This window comes from Ambystoma mexicanum, chromosome 7p (assembly GCF_040938575.1).
Source record: "Ambystoma mexicanum isolate Mex_15411 chromosome 7p, UKY_AmexF1_1, whole genome shotgun sequence".
Lineage (NCBI taxonomy): Eukaryota > Metazoa > Chordata > Amphibia > Caudata > Ambystomatidae > Ambystoma > Ambystoma mexicanum.
Genome location: NC_090939.1, coordinates 493271374 through 493287846, shown reverse-complemented (window position 1 = coordinate 493287846; position 16473 = coordinate 493271374). Strand labels below are relative to the sequence as shown.

At 47.1% G+C, this 16473-nt stretch overlaps 1 protein-coding gene across 10 annotated transcripts in view; it reads right to left on the bottom strand.

The window, feature by feature from the left end:
* The window catches only part of CASK (calcium/calmodulin dependent serine protein kinase), a 2777982-nt gene that overhangs the window by 846087 nt on the left and 1915422 nt on the right, over window positions 1–16473 (bottom strand). For all 10 annotated transcript variants that reach the window (XM_069636511.1, XM_069636508.1, XM_069636509.1 and 7 more), the window contains one exon: window positions 5015–5095. In XM_069636511.1, coding sequence (XP_069492612.1) covers window positions 5015–5095 — 81 coding nt within the window. The remainder of the gene's footprint in view (window positions 1–5014; window positions 5096–16473) is intronic.

Sequence of the window (16473 nt, the reverse complement as noted above, 5' to 3'; positions counted from 1 at the left end):
CAGAAATTATATTTTGTATGTTACAGGTGTGTTCCTCTGTATCAAATGGATCATTGGTTATGTTATCGTTTGCTTTTTTTAACGAACATACTTCATCAGACCCAACGGGTACAATTTGTTTTTCAGACATAGAGTCTACTTCATCAAATGGTTTCAACATTTCTTGATTTGACATAGAAAGAAATGATTGTTTACCATTAAGTGAGGTTACAGGGCTAAATTTTTTCTTTTTATTTACATTTTTTGGAGAGTCGGCGGAGGGAAGGGTTTGATAGGAACACTCCCTCCTCTTTTTCCGATTTCTTAAAGCCAAATCCATAATGCAACGGTAATTGGCACAACGAACTCTAGAAGTTCTTATAACTCAAACAGAACAAGAATAATTAATCACGTGGCTTAAACAAGAAGAAAAATCAATTTCCTTCCACAAGTTCACTACTGGATAAAGGAGAGAGCCAGTCCCCGCAAGCCGCACCGAGCACAGCGAACAGCAAACAGTACTCGTGGTACTTGCTAGGAGCGCAGCGCGGGTGCGCAGGAGCAGCGGTTTATGAATGATACAGGAAGAGGCGCGGCCAGGCAAGGGGCAGGCACTCTAAAATATGTAAACACAAACAAACAAAGTAAATAATCAGAACAAACAAAACAACACAAATAGTCAAAGCGCCGCTCAGGCGCGGCGTAGAGAAGGCACTAAGTATACGTTATAACGTTCTTAGAACGTTCTTATAGCTAAACGCCCCTTTGGGCGTAGTGCGGAGAAGGCACCAATTAAATAAGTGCAGCGTCACGGGCAAGCCCAATGTGGGAAACACAAGTCTTTAGAGTCACCTTTAAACTTCCTGTGAAAGGTCAGGCAGGCAAAGTGTTGCCGCAAAAGACGTCCTCCCGGCGAAATTTGGGCAGCTTTGACACGATGTGCAGAGGGAAAACAAACAGCCGGTCCTCACAGCAAACAGTACTCGTGGTACTCGCTAGGTGCGCAGCCAACAATCTATTTTTTGGAATACAAGGTCCAAACTTCTCTTAATGGCAATCAGTAAACCTCCAAATGGGCGACCCCTGGTACCTTGTTCAGCCTCAACATACACTACACGTCTTACCCATTTATAATTGGCGTGTCCATCAGCAAAGTTTCCTGCAAACACGCAATGTCAAATCGAGGAAAACAAATGTGGGTTATTCACAATGTTCACAAAGCCCCTAGAGTTCCAGGACACAAAAGTCAAATCTTTGTTTCAGGCTGCCTGATTGTAAACCAACCATACAGGGTGACTATAATTCACTTCAGTTTGCCGAAACTGTATGGAATGCCGTAAAGACCCGGTCATATCTATCTGGTTGTGTGGCAATTTGACACTCCGCTTCCCTTTCTCCAACCCAGGTTCTTGCGACAAAAATGTTTATATAATAGAAACCCCCACATCAACAATTTCAAAACCTAGAAAAAGGAGGGATTTGTTTTCAGTCAAAATTGCATTTTTAACAATTTGTGAGCGTAAATGCAGTTTGACAATATCCAGGCATCAAGAACAAATTCCACTAGCCTAATATCGCCACTTGTAACCAACCTTAAGCGCAGGATTTCAAACAAAAGGGAAAGAATGTAATGTCTACTTAGGGGGATTTTATTGGAGCTTTCGAAGCGGCGCCTAAAATAAACAGAATGCCTCTTCCTCTGGCTTTTTCTTTATAATAGACATCCTGGTTTGCCCCTTGACTTGCCTGCCAACTTGGACGGGCGTTATTTGGAGATGTTTACATTTTGGCATCTCCTACCTCTTTTCTTCGATGGTACGTGGAATGGGTACTGGAATTGTTTATGGGGGATCCTCCATATCGCCCACTATTGGGACCTCCTTTACCACCATAGGCCTTGAGAATATGCAGAACAATTTCTGGTCCTCCCCATACAGGTCTCAAATCCACCACTCCAGGTTCACAACCCACTACCCTATCTGGGTTAATTCCACAGAGGCAGCGAGTGACTGAGTCCCTCATAAAACACACCTTCCCCCCTCCCAACCCCACAATTGAGTCGATCTTATATGGACCATCTTAGTTGCCACCCTCTCCCCCGCTCACAATGTTCTCATCCTCCTCCAGCACACTGATATATTACTTAAATCCAAAGACGGGCAATCTTCAACTTGCTCAACTTCCTTACAAGCCTTATACTCTGACTTAGATGCCTCTACCATCCCTGATGCAGGCTCAATCCTACCCTTCACCTTCCTGCTTTTAAAAAAGGCCCTTTTCCGATCAAGATCTTCTTTCGTCAAAGCAGTTCCCCCGTCAACCCTCCATCCTTAAATTCCAAAGGAATTTACGTGATCCTCTATTATTCTGTTTAGGAGGAAGATTAACATGTTTTGATTCCTTTGCGACAACCAGTATTACTTTAGTTTTTGGACCGCTAACAGGCAGCGGTACCTCTACTAAACTATTACACAGGATGGCTTCTGCTTCCTCAGAGCACATCCCCAAAATTGACAATAGTGGTAGAAGTGGCTCAATGAGGTCCGCCACCTGAGCATTCGCCATGCACAGCCCCAGGGGAACCTCTTTTTCTAGGTTGGTCTTAGGCTCAAGTTTAGACCTCTCAGGGGCTGCATACATCATGGAAACCTGTGTTGAGGCAACAATATACCCTTCCAGAAAACTCGCTTTCCCCACAAGATCTTTTAGGGGTTGCCTTACCTCTCAACTCAAAATTCAAGAAGTCGTACCCCCTATCCATGGAATCTAGTAGTCATGCCAAGATTGGAAATGATAATTCATCGACCACACATGTTGTACCCCCTCCACCTTCCCAATTGAGATGTCTCGTCACCAGACTGGCCCTCTTGAGGGGACCATATATTCTCAAAAGCCTCTGGTCCATCCTCCCCCTGAAAACTAGCCGTCACACCCGCCCTCACAGTCAGCGAGCAGAAGGAATCCACTCAGGATTAAGTGAATCAGGTTGAAGTAATTTCTGTAAAACCCTGGGTTCGCGCTGGTGATTTCGGGAAAGCCCACTGGTTAGTTTTAAATTCTGGTGATAGTCGTACTCGCTTCCCTAGTTCATGACAGATAACAGGAGCCAACATAGATACATCTGAAACTAGGTCCGTCCCTGGTGCGAGGTCCCTCTCCACAATAGAATAGCCGCTGTTAAAGAAATGTCATGTGGCTGTTGCTGGGTTTTCCGGGCCACAGTCTACCTGATCCAAATGAACCTGCTGCCCTGCATTACCGACAGCAGCAGGAATTGCAAGATTCAAAGTTGGCAGACACATTGGGAAGGATGTGCTATTGGTATGACTTTTTCACCCCTTTCCATACCCAGTGTGGCTGCCAATGTATTCCCCTCAAGGGTAGGCCCAGGTTCCAGCACCATACTCCTAAGGGCAGCCACCATTGCCTAAAGAGTGCTTAGTGGTATTCTCTTGTCGCAAACAATCAAGTTTCCAGGGCGGATACACACCACTAGTAGACAGACAACCAATAAGGGGTTCAAAGGCCAATGGCCCACAGTCACCCTTAACACAGTTCCTTGTTTGTGCAGCAACACGTGAAAAGTCCAATCTTCTTGTAGGGAACTCAAAGACCAAAAGCCCACTGTCACCCCAAGGCCCACATGTGTGTTTAACAATCGTCTTTCAACTGCTGATATCTTTACAATTTATAGTAAATAAATAACTAACAAGTTCTTGCCAGACTTATCTCCTCTTGCCTTGAACCCGGCTACCATGTTCTTCACCACCGCGCTGCTGCCCTGCACAACCTAAACACACCAAACCCACTGCTACGCACACCGCGGCAGTGTGGAACTTTTGTAGAACTGCACCTTCAGTGATGTAGAATGGAGGTAGTAGAAAGACTTGCCGGACGGAAAACGCTGCCAAAACAGAAAGCACTCCTTGCTGCAGTAGCACACCAAACACACTGCTCTGCACACCTATGTTTTGAACCCATTCTTTGTCTCCCCTGTGACATTTGCAACCACCCAATATAGTTATAGGACATGGCTGTTGAGAATGAAGTTTTAGATCTAATACTAGGAAAATGGTGCTCTATTAAGGCTGCAAACTGCGCTCTCCTTGTATTTTCTACTCTTTTTTAAACATGTATGCAATTGTCTTTGAAGAAGGTTCAGAAAACTAATGTGTATTGTTTTTGTCTGCATTTGAAACTTTTATTTTCTTGTAAACTTGAAGGTTGTTTTACCGAATAAAAGTATTTTGATGATGATAATTTGTCAACTACACTTGACAAAACTAATAAGTATCACATTGCATCAGAACTGGCTAATAACATTCCTGCTCCACTAAAGTATTTTACCTAGCCATCAAGCAGACATTAACATTTACCAGAAATGCTGAAGTTTATGGTTGTTACAAGTTGTGCAGAAAATGCGATGGTTACTCCTACTGATAGAATTGCCAAATGAGTTAGGCCGTTTGTAACATTAGCCCAAACAAATGACAAAATGTGCTCAAACATCATTTGCTGTATGATGTGGGATGCTTTACAAGCTTGAATTAAGGGTTTATTTCATGTTGGAGACTTGAATGAATGATACTTTATTAGATCTAAGCAGTACAACTGATCTGATGACATGATGAGTTACCTACTCTGGGTGGGTTGGTCAGATGGAGGAGTATTGTTTGAGCAAGAAGAGTTCCAGAAAGAGCCCCATAGTAGGGACTGAGGCAGGGATCAGGTTGATTATTTAAGTTTTACAATTTCATCTGTGCTTGCTTTGGGACCTACTTGACAATGACAAAAACATAAAATAAGTGCTATGAGCTAATGGCTTGCAAAATGAAAGACTTGGGTTCACAGCATTGGATTATATGCTTAAGGGGTTTTCGGCAGATCCTATTTGAAAGCATATGTTTTTTGGGAGATACACTGCTGCTTTATAGTTTAAGGTGTATTCTTACGTGATATAAGACATGCGGTTGTACAGAAAAATGCAATGTGTAGGGGCCACTAATAACATACTTGCGTTCTTGAGAGAACTTACCATAAAATGAGGTTGTGTTAAAATGCGCTTAAGTTCCTTTGCATCATTATTCTCTGGGTAACAAGAAATTTCTTCCAATACCTAAAAAAAAAATTTTTTTTTAAAAAAGACAACACATAAGCTCTTCTCTTTACCATCCAGTGTCAAGGGGCACTCAGTCTACTTGTAGAGGTTTTGTTCATGCATTTTTATAAACGATAAAGCACTGGTCACGTTAATCTGATATATGGAATAAGTTACCTGTAACTTTGGTTCTCCAGCACTGGCATCTTTCATAGATCAACATGCTGTGAATATTCCCCGACGTCAGGCACCAAGGGGAGGTGCTGAGGCATCTCCACCAGCCTTGTGGACAGGAGGCCCCACAACCACTTTCTCGGCAGCACACGACATCGGCGCAGAAGAGGTAAGCCCTTATGGGCTTTGAATTAATTATTGCACATTTCCTGAGGTACGCACATTTAATGAAAAAATATCTGCAAAATCGCCCTGAGCAAGGCCCGTTAGTTACATTCATCGGGCTGTGCACCCCGCTTTGATTGGGTGCCCTAGATCATCTGCTAGCCCTGGTGGGGCTGCATTTCTACATTGTGTGGCTTTCGTACCAACATGGCCGACACGATTTATGGCACCACAGTGACTCACCCGACAGCCCTGCCCACCCTGCGATTGGCCAGCCTTAGACCTCATCAGCCAATGGGGGAACCGGCAGGCTTAGTCGGCCCCCAGGTGAAGGCCCACCCCTAAGGCCCCTGTCTGTGCCTATGAGGGCCCCCACCTCTTAATCCCCCAGTTCCCCCCCCACTGCAGCCAGTGACTAGATGGCCTGTGCACTGGACCCGCAAGCACTCCCAACATTGACGTGAATGATGGATGAACTCTCCCATTGCCTCATCCACTAGCAAAACCTGAACCAAAACCTCTCCTCACGCGATCTTTATGCCTTGATCCAATTCTCCTTCTCTTCACTGCTTTTTGCGCCCTACTTTTCATTTTTATCTGCAAACTTAGGTGTTGTGCTTTGAACATCCACACCCCATATTGCATTGCAATTTGTACCCCGTTTTTGACTTTCAAACTTAGGTGTTGTGCTTTTAATATCCTGCGCCCCAGATTGCATTGTATTGTGTACCCTGTTTTTGACTTTCAAACTTGGGTGTTGCGCTTTTAACATCCTGCACCTCAGATTGCATTGCATTGTGTGCCCCTACTCTAACCACTAGACCGCTTTGTGATCTGGACCAGAACTTGTAGTGCAGCCTCTCTTCTCTTCAACGATCCTCTGCCACCCTCATGGCACTCGGCATCTTTCCTATCTTCTCCAACTGCTACACTATCACCTACCTTCCATCTCTTACAAAGTCTGGAAGGAAAAAGCACTAAAAAAGACATATTGAGAGCCAACCCTGGCCTACCCATCTCAGATACATGTCAGTGCAACTTCCAGACAGGTCTTCAACGACATCCTTTTCTCTGTCCCTTCTCCAGATCTATGAACTCATCACCACTCTATCCCCCTTTCACATCCTCTCCTATTAATGGTGGCACCAAGTGGGAAGTCCTCTTGGCCAGCTTCTCATCATCACACTACATCATTAATGTCTACCACAAAGGCACAAGGGTCCTCAACCCAACCTCCTCCTACTCTTTGACTGGCGCCTGTCGTCCCTCATTAACTTCCTTTCTTCGCCGGCCCCTTCTCCTACCACTCTCTCTGTCCCTCCCCCTCTGACTGGTGTACTACGCCCCTGTACTCCACAGCAGAAAACATTAAAAGGCAGAGACCTCCTTTACCTGGCTACTCTTAACACCCGCTCTGCCAGCAAACGCTCCACCGACATCTGCCTCCTTCTTGAAGACACTGGCATCAACATTCTCGCTCTTAGCGAGACATGGTTCAAAGCCAGCTCAGTCACTGCGTTTGACTCCCTTCTGTCATGATCTCTGCTTCCAAAAGGTCAGGGTTTTCCCAACTCCCTTGGAAGCAGATCCATAACCCAGGTTCCGAGTGCCAACCAGTCCCAATTGGGACCTTTTGGACCCAGTCCTGGCGCCAGTGGCACCAGGCTCATAAATATGCCCAGTCCCAGCGCTGGAAGCACCGGGCTCATAATGCTTGGGTGGACTTACCTGCAGCAGACCATGCTGCTTACTTGCCTGCCAGTTGAGCCTCTGATCCTCTTCTGTTTGGAACTACTTTTCCTGTTGGGTGGGGCAGGAGTCACTCCCTAGATTCAGAACACTGGAACTCTTCTGGAAAGCAGGAACTCTTTTCTTACCTAGGCGTGGCTGTGGAAGGAGACACCTAAGCACTACAGGAGGCTATTTAAACCACACCCGATGGATGAATCTTGCTTTGCGTTATTCTGCATCCTCTGCAGCAGAACGCTCATCGTGTCTTCTGCATCTGATCCTGGGCCTAAGGAAAAAGGCTTACCATCCTGAATCCAGTCTTCAGCAACACCTATAAAGACAAGAAAGAACAGGTTAGCATTACGGTCTTCAGTGACAGCTCTTCACTTACCTGGTCCATCGGCTGTCACCAACGCCTCGCGCTGCATTCCGGCATCTGAAAGACAAAGGCTTACCTACTCTTCGTGCGCTCCGGAGGTCTTCACACTGCATTCCGGCATCTGAAAGACAAAAGCTTACCAACTCTTCGCACGCTCCGGAGGCCTTCGGCGCTGCATCCCACATCTGAAAGACAAAACAAGGTGTGTTTAAAGACATTGGGGAACTTTAATACTCACGTGCCATTACTCCTTTCCACATCTAACCCAGTGGGTATTCCGGCACCCTGCAGCCGCTCCGAACTTGTACCTGCAAAATAAAAAGACAGTTAGAGCGCATCGTGAAGCAGGCAACAAGCGCTTACTTACGTGCTTCCAGGCGCTTCTATTCATCACACGGGCTCCATCTTCAACTCACTTCAGCCCGTCATCCGCCATCGCCGGAACCCTGCAAAACAAGAAACATCATTACTAAAGACTTTAAAGACATTAGAATTACTCGAAACTTACCGTTCGTGCAGTAAACGACGGACAGCAGTCCTCTGAAGTCAAGAGGCCTGCTCCCCTTATCCAGTGAAGAAACTGGTTACAGCACCCTGCCCCGAGGCAGATGGAGAGCACGGCGTTCACTTACCTAAGGTGAGAGCGTTAACCTTTGGGGTTCTACAGGAGAAGAGAAAGGGAAGAAGAGAGAGACATTCAATAACCCAGTTCCTTAATCCCATATTTTCTATCTGCAGACATCTTACCCTTCGAGTCAGACATACAGTGCACAGAGGTCCAGCCCAAAGAGCCAGCCGTGTGTTACACATCACCTTTGAAGATACGGTATACGCCCAGTCAAGACCGGCGCCTCTACGGGAATCAGGTGAGCGTTACACTTCTGCCTGATGGCTTCAAGATCATTTCCAAGCCACAACCTCACTGTGCTGGCGGTGGGGTTGCCTTACTCTTCCCTGAGTGAGTTCTTTCTTCCTTCATACCCACCAAGCTCTACTCTTCCTTCGAGAGCCTGGTATGCAAGTTGGTAATCTCTCCCGCCACCGCTCTGTCCATTGTTCACGAACATCTGTCCAATGAAACGAGTCTGCTGCTGCCTCCGCATCCACCTTCTCCCCCCTACAGACTCTACCACAGACACTGCTCTCAGCAACCTCCATTTGGCCATTACAAACCCCCTTCACATTCTTGGCCCAGTCAGGAGGATCCGCATGAAACCGGCCTCCAAACATAACACCTGGTACGACTCCAAACTTGTAGCCCTGAAATGCAAGTGCAGAGCTGCAGAACGGAAGTGGCAAACTTCAGGCTCACCCTCTGACAAACTGGCCTGCCGCCTGCTCCAAAGGCAATACAGACTCCATCCGTACCAAGAAAAGGTGCATCCAACAACACGGCTGAACTTCACCACTAAAACTCTGAAATCCTGAGCACCCTTGCTACCCTTGTGCCCAACCCATCCCTCACTCCCTTAGCTGCCTATGGCTTCTTAAGACCCTCCTCCTTCCTCTCTCTCCTCCTTCTCCCCTGTCACACCTGAAGAAGTGACTAAAGTTGTCCGCGCCACAAAGGTCTCTTCCAGACAGGTTTCCCCTTGCTCCTCCAGATCCACAACATTGGCTCTCTTCCCCCTGCATTTGCTGATCTCAGCAACCACTGTTGCCACTGGACCTTTCCCCCTCTACCCTCAAGCACTCCCTTGTGCGCTCCCTCCTGAAAAAACCTTGAGCAGACCCTACCTGTCCAGCCAACTACCAACCTATTTCTATCACCCCTTCTTTGGGAATCTGCTGGAGAAGCTAGCCTTTCCACAACTTACCTCACACATTGAACTTGTTGGTGGTCCCCACGACCATAAATCTGGATCCCGAGCATCCAGAGGCACTGAAACTGCTCTTCTGAACACCTGTGAAGAACTGCTCGCATCTCTGAACTCTAACTGTCCAGCTGTCCTCATCCTACTTGATCTCTCCTCTGCCTTCGACATGGTCAACCATTCTATCCTCATAAAACGGTTCCATGATACCCCTGGCATCTCGGAGTGGGCACTTGACTGGCTGACCTCCTTCCTAACTGAACGATAGTCCCTAGTCATTTTAGGCACCTTCTCCTCACCTATTTCCTTCTCCGCCTGTGGTGTCCCCCAGGCCTCAAAACCTCTCCCACTGGCTCTTCAAAACTTACCTTGCTCCTCTGGCACTCCTCATTTCCTCCTCCTCCAACTTCCAGTGCTACGCAGACAACAACTCTTTTTCAAACTTCCTGCTGACCCTCTTGCATCTTTCATCATCCCTGACTGTCTATCTGCCATCGAGTCCTAGTGCACCTCCAACGATCTTTGCCTCAATGCCAGCAAGACGGAGATCATTCCCATTGGAACTCCTGCTCCCTCTTCCCTCCCCCCTCTCATTCTGGCCATCTTCTATGGGCTCCTTCATCGAAGCCAGAAACATTGGAGTCATCATCGACTCCTCTCTCCTTCCTTCCTTACACTAAGAACATTGCCAAGAAGTGCCACTTTCAACTCTTCCTTCTCAAAGGAAATCTCCCTTTGTTCACTTTCCCAGAGAAGCTCAATGTTACCCAAGCCCTGGTTCTCTCTAGGCTGGACTACTGCAATAGCCTTCTCCGGAATCTACCTTCTTCAACTCTACGACCCCTCTAGCTAATCCAGAATAAAGCAGCAAGATTTATCCTTGGCCTTAAGCCCAGCGAGCACATCTCTCCTGCCCTAAAAACTCTTCACTGGCTCCAGGTTGCTGCATAGATTAAATTCAAATCCCTCTACATCATCCGCATGGCTGTCTGGGGCCTTTGACCACGCTATCTGCAACTTTCTCTTACTAAATACTCTCCCTCCAGATCTCTATGGTCCTCTGGCACCAACTCCCTGTGTGTAAAGCGTTTTACTAAAAAGAGGACCGGAGGTCGATCCATTTCTTTAGCTGGCTCCCTCTTATGGAACCGCTTCTTCCTTCATCGTCGTCTTGAGCAGGACTTCCTGAAGCTCCTCAAAACTTTCCTCTTCACCTCCTCCTTCCCTACTCTGCTAATCTCACAGTCGCTGTGATAGGTGACCAGGGCCCTTATGTATCCTTTGGGGTCCTGGCCTCCCACACCCAATTACCCCAGCCCTTGCCTACCTCACAGCACTTGCCTCAATACCCACCAGCCTCCTTCCTGTAGGCTTGCACTAACACATGTGGCTCCAGGATGCATAGCACTTGCCATACTATGTACTTCCTCCACTGCTCATCAACGAGCACGGACATTCCTGCACCTACACCCGCTCCCACTTCCCCTCTTCTCGCTGCACGTGCACGTTCTGAATACTCACAAGGCATAGAAGGTTTGGCTTTATCCTCCACTGTATTTATTGCTTAAATCCCATGTTCCCTCCCTGTCGGAACTTTGAAACAGAATTTACTTACTGTATACGCGCTTAGCACATGCACAATAAATAAAACAAATAAATCCTTGGTAAAAGAGCAGTTTCAACAAACTGAAAACTTTGTCACATTTGTGCTCTAGCAGAGTCATTTTGGGTCATACTGCCCACAGTCAATAGGAACACCTCCCTTAACTCCTCCCCTGTTGGCCATCTTCATATTTGCCAAGCGCACATGAGTGGCAGTAAAAGCCAAAAGACGAGCCAAGCAGGCTAGGTGGGAGGGTCGCATGTGAATCTATGAAAGATAGCAATGCTGTAGAACCAGAGTTACAGGTAAGTAACTTATTACTTCTCCATAATTGGCTCTTTAATAGATTCACATGCTGTTAATAGATTACTAACAGTATTAAAACACTACATATGGGCGGAGGCAAGCTCCGAGCATAACAAACCACTGAACTTACTAAGCTCACGCAAAAAAGGCTCTGAAGAACCGACTGGCCGACTCTTCTGCAGAATCTCTGTCGACAAAGTAGAACCTGGTGCTCTTGTAACACTTCAAGGTGGACAGAGATCTTGCTCAGGCCAGGACCTCCTAGCAGTCCTGCGAAGGGATAGAGCTGTGAATTCTAAGAACACAGGAGGCAGGCTGTCAGACTGAGCGAGGCCAGGGCATGGTGCAGCAACGCCCCCTGGTTCCTGGAGAGGAGCATCTGTTGTGGGCGCAGCTTGAGAGGAGCCGCTGACGAGAGGGTCGAAGTACAGGGGCCACTAATATCTGTTTGCACCGATACAGTTTGAAGGTGTGTAGGACTTGAGGCACCAGAGGAATTGGGGGGAAAAGCATACCGAAACTTCCCCTCCGATGGAAACGCAAAAGCATCCCCCAAGCTCTCGGGATGGGGGAAGCAGCTAGCAAATGTTTGGCAGCAACTGTTGTCCTAGGTGGCAAAGAGGTTGATCTCTGGAGTGCCCCACATTTGAATCACCAGATGAAGTTGATCCTCGTGCAGCTCTGACTTGTGGCAGGAGCGCAACTCAATGCTGAGGGAGTCTGCTGGAGTGTTCTGAATTCCCAGCAGACGAAGGGGAATGAGAAACATACATGTTGCAGAGCCCAATGCCAAAGGGGTTAAGCCTCCCTGGAAAGCTGTGGGGACCTCTTTGCTTGAAGACACAAAACATTGATGTGCTGTTGGTGTAAATCCCAAGTACCTTCCCCATCAGGAAGGATCATAGAGTTCAGGGCACAGAAGATTGCTCGCAGCTCCAGCAGGTTGATGTGTAGGCTCTTTTCCTCCTCTGACCAAAGGCCTCTGGTGTGTTGGTCTTGATAGTGGGTGCCCCAGCCCTCCAGTGAAGCATCCGTCGTGACGGGGGCCGTATGGTCCGGCAACCTGAAAGTGGGGCCTTGCACTAGATGTTCCCCCACCGACCACCAGCAAAGGCTCCACCTGAAAACCTACCTGACCAAAGCGGTCGTCCCAGGACCCTGAGGCTTGTATCCAACAGGCATCCAGGAATTCCTGCACCGGCCTCATGTGCAGCCGGCAGTTGGGGATAAACGGAATGTATGATACAACATCCCCAGCAGAGATTTGTAGTTGCAGACTGGGCACCTTTTCCAGAAGAGCCGCCGCCCTTTCGTCCGAGGGCCTGGCAGTGCAGGATTGGGTGTCGAGTCTTAATCCGAGTTAGAATGTCTCTTTTGTGATGGAACCGGCCACGACTTTTGGAAGTTTATGGAGAAACCCTGTTGCTGTAGAAACTGGATGGTGGCTCTGGTGTCGACTTCTGCCAATGGGTAGGAGGGGGCTCTCACCAATTAGTCATCTAGATACGTATATACGTGAATGCCCCCCCCACCCCCCTGCAGGTGTGCCACCACTGGTGCAAGGTACTTGGTAAACACCTGTGGAGCAGAAGCAGGCCAATGGTAAGGGCCTTGAATTATTAATCCACCCCTGCCACCACAAAGTGTAGGCAGCGCTGGTGTGAGAAGCGAACAGCAATGTGAAAAAGGGACGCCAAGAAATATCCTTGCTGCAGCTGGGACAGCACCTGCTGCAGTCTGACCATACAGAACGTCTGTGCCTTTAGGAATTTGTTGAGCACCCCCAGATCTAAAACGGGCCTCCAACCCCCTGACTTGTGCAGTGACTTTCTCCTTACCAGGGAGTATACTCCTGTGCCCACTTCATCCTTTGGAGCCTTCTCCACTGACCCTTTCTGTAGCAGAGCTCGCACTTCCTGCAGCAGCAGATTTAGCAACTTTTCCGGCTTGTGTGCGAGAGGAATGTCCGGTGGATAGTCTATGAACTTCAGCGAGTGGCCCAGCTTGTGGAGGGCTAGCACCCACTTGTCGGTTGTGATGTTTCCCCATTCTTTGCCAATCCCCGACAGTCGTCCTCCCACCAGGGTGCTGAAGCGGGAGTATTGGGCTGGCCATGGTTGTCTGCCAGACTGGCCCCTAGATAGGGAGGAGCCACAGTGGCCCTGCGAACCCCTGTAGGAGTGGGACTTCTTTCTATACTGGTGAGTACGGGGTCTTGTAGGAGGCGGAAGACGACTGGTATGTGGAGCGGTTATCCCGCAAAGTTCTATCATAAGGCCCTTTCCCATAGCGAAAGGACCGGCGCCTTTGCTGCAGCGTGCCCAGGGAACGAGTGGTTTCCGTGTCTGTTTTGATGGACTATAAAGCCTCATCCACCTTCTTCTCAAATAGGTCAGTTCTGTCGAAGGGCATATCAACGACCCTACACTGGACATAGGGTCAAAACTCTGTGGCCTTGAGCCAACCTTGCCTCTGCAGAACTGCTCCATTTCCAAGCTGGCAAAAACCAATATCAGCGATGTCCACTGAAACCGTGATGGCATGGTCTGATGCCAATTCCCCCTCATGGAAGATGTCCATTGCCTCCAGTTTCTTGTAATCAAGCAGAAACTCTAGTAAGGGATTCATCTTGTACCACAGCTTGCGATCATAGCGTGCAAGTATGGCCATTGCATTTGCCGCCTTGACAGTTGTGGCTGCAGTGGTAATAACCTTCTTCCTAAAGGTGTCAAGCCATTTGCCTTAGTTGTGTGGAGGGACGGAGCAGGACGATGACGGATTAGCAGACCTTTTTCTGGCAGCAGCAGAGACAACAGTCTGGTGTGGCTTGGGTACAGAGGCAGGTAGGAGCGATTTCTGGGACCCTTTTTTTTTTCACACCAGTCCTTTTTTGCTGGGGCAGTCAGTGGTCGAAGTGTACGAAAAGAAGTAGTGGAACTATGTTCCCTACTGGTCTGCACCGCTCCCTACAAACCCCATCCCCCCCGCCACGCCCCCTCCCATGCACACTACAAACCTCAAAACACATGTGCCTGCTGTTTAAGGGAACGTCCAGTGCAGTGCACTGAAAGTTCAAGTTTCAACTTCTTCCTACACTTTTATTTTAAAACAAAAACGTTCCGGAACCGTTTCTTTTGAAAATTAAAGTAGGAACGGTAAAACTTAATTAAAAGAAGTAGAGGAGCACCGCTCCCGCCCACTTTGACCACTGGGGGCAGTAGCAGGATGCACCAAAGTGACCAGGCCATCCTCCCAGACGTCTTCCAACAGTGGGAGAGACATAACAGATTTCCTGCGCTGCTCTCTCCGCTGATCCAGCACACTGTCCTTCTTAGCCATCTTAGCGCCCTGGACATAAGCGCGTGGAAGGTCCCTACCTTATCAGGGGGTGAGTCCCTGATCAGAATATCATCTCGTTCCCTATTACCTGCGACGAAATCCTCAAATTGGTCAGTGTGGGACGAATGTCTGGAAACCACGCCCTCCAACTGGTCGAGATCCTTCTATGCCAATTTCCTGGAGAAAAAGGTTTGTGTTTGAGTTAATTTGCATACCCACAATACCTTGATGTTGTGGCTCAGAACTGGAGGTGGACTTCCAGCGATGGCCACTAGGTGGCATTGTGAATGTATTACTTGGCTCAAATGAACTTTCCTAGTGTGTATATATTTAACAAAAACAGCAAAAACCTATGAAATTCCATGGAAAAACATTGTTACAGGAGTGTTATGGTTACAGGTAAAACCGAGAAAAAAAAAACGAAATTCGACAGTTATGGTAAGCTTAGCAACCATACTCGTGTCACCAGTGTGCACTGCAAAGACTAACACCCATGACATCAAAGATGCCATCACAAATCTCACTGATGACATCACATTGGCATGTAGTTTTAATAGGAAGCCTCCAAAAGAGATTGTTATTGTAATGGTGGCAGAAAACTATAAAAGATTATTGGAAGAACTATCATGAGATAGGCAGCTTATGGAGGAATGCATTGCTATACACACCATTGTATTACACACTTCACTGTACACGAAGGAGCTCATGTGCAAACGTAGCCATTGTCTGCACCATGCCTCATGCAAGTGTAACCTTAAAAATCTTTCCATGTTACATAGTGAAATCATGAATGCATTCGTTTTAGAGTGTCGGGTACTGTGAAACATGTAAGAAGTAGCTACCATTGCCTTTACAACTACATAATTGCACTACTGCACAGAAACCATAAAGACACCACAATGCATACAAACATGACCATATACAAGGGAATTAAAGTAAGCTAAAAAAAGAGCAGTATTACCAGACATTCTTCATAACTTAACTGATGAACTTCATGCACAGAAACCAGTGCTGTGTTTTACGCTTTCCTCTTCCCCTAGATCTATATCTATCATGATGTGAGTGAACCGTAAGGAAAGTAGTTTAAGAAAATATGAGAAGGGTGCAGTACACAAATATAAAACCTTTTGAATTGTTTGTTCCTGACTGTTAGTGAAGAAAAGCACCTGGCCTTCTTATGGAAGTGAACAAAACAGAGGTAGCCACACGAGATGTCATCAGTGATGTCATGAATGAGATTTGTGATGGCATCTTTGATGTCATGGGTGTTAGTCCTTGCAGTGCACACTGGTGGAACGAGTTATGGTTGCTAAGCTTACCATAACTGTCAAATTTATTTTCGGTTTTACCTGTAACCATAACGACCCTGTTACAATGTTTTTCCATTGAATTTCATCGATTTTTGCTATTGCAACTTAACCATAACGTCCCTTTAACAATGTTTTTGTTAGTGAATTTCATAGGTTTTTAGTAGGGCACTGTAAGCAGAACATTGCTTTAGCATAGCATTTTCTGTAAAGAGGATATGTATTTGGTACGGCAAAATAACCATAACGTCCCGTTAACAACGGTTTGTTATTGATTCCTTGGCTAACCTCATGATGAACGTGTGGGAAGGGCAAAGTGTCTGGTGTATGTATCCCTTCGCGCTACCCCTTACTTATCCGAATAGTGTTGGTGTATCGTAGCAATTACAGATGTACATAGTAACTGTTGTTTAGTATATTAGTAGGACTGGTTAGTATATTAGTAGGCTCTCTTTTTGTGTTAAGAGTGCATGGTAAATCTGTGCCGCACACTACTGGCCGAGATGACTACAGATGAGCAATATGGACATTTCCTAGGGAGACTGCACCTGGTTGGCGTATGTGCAATCACACTGCAA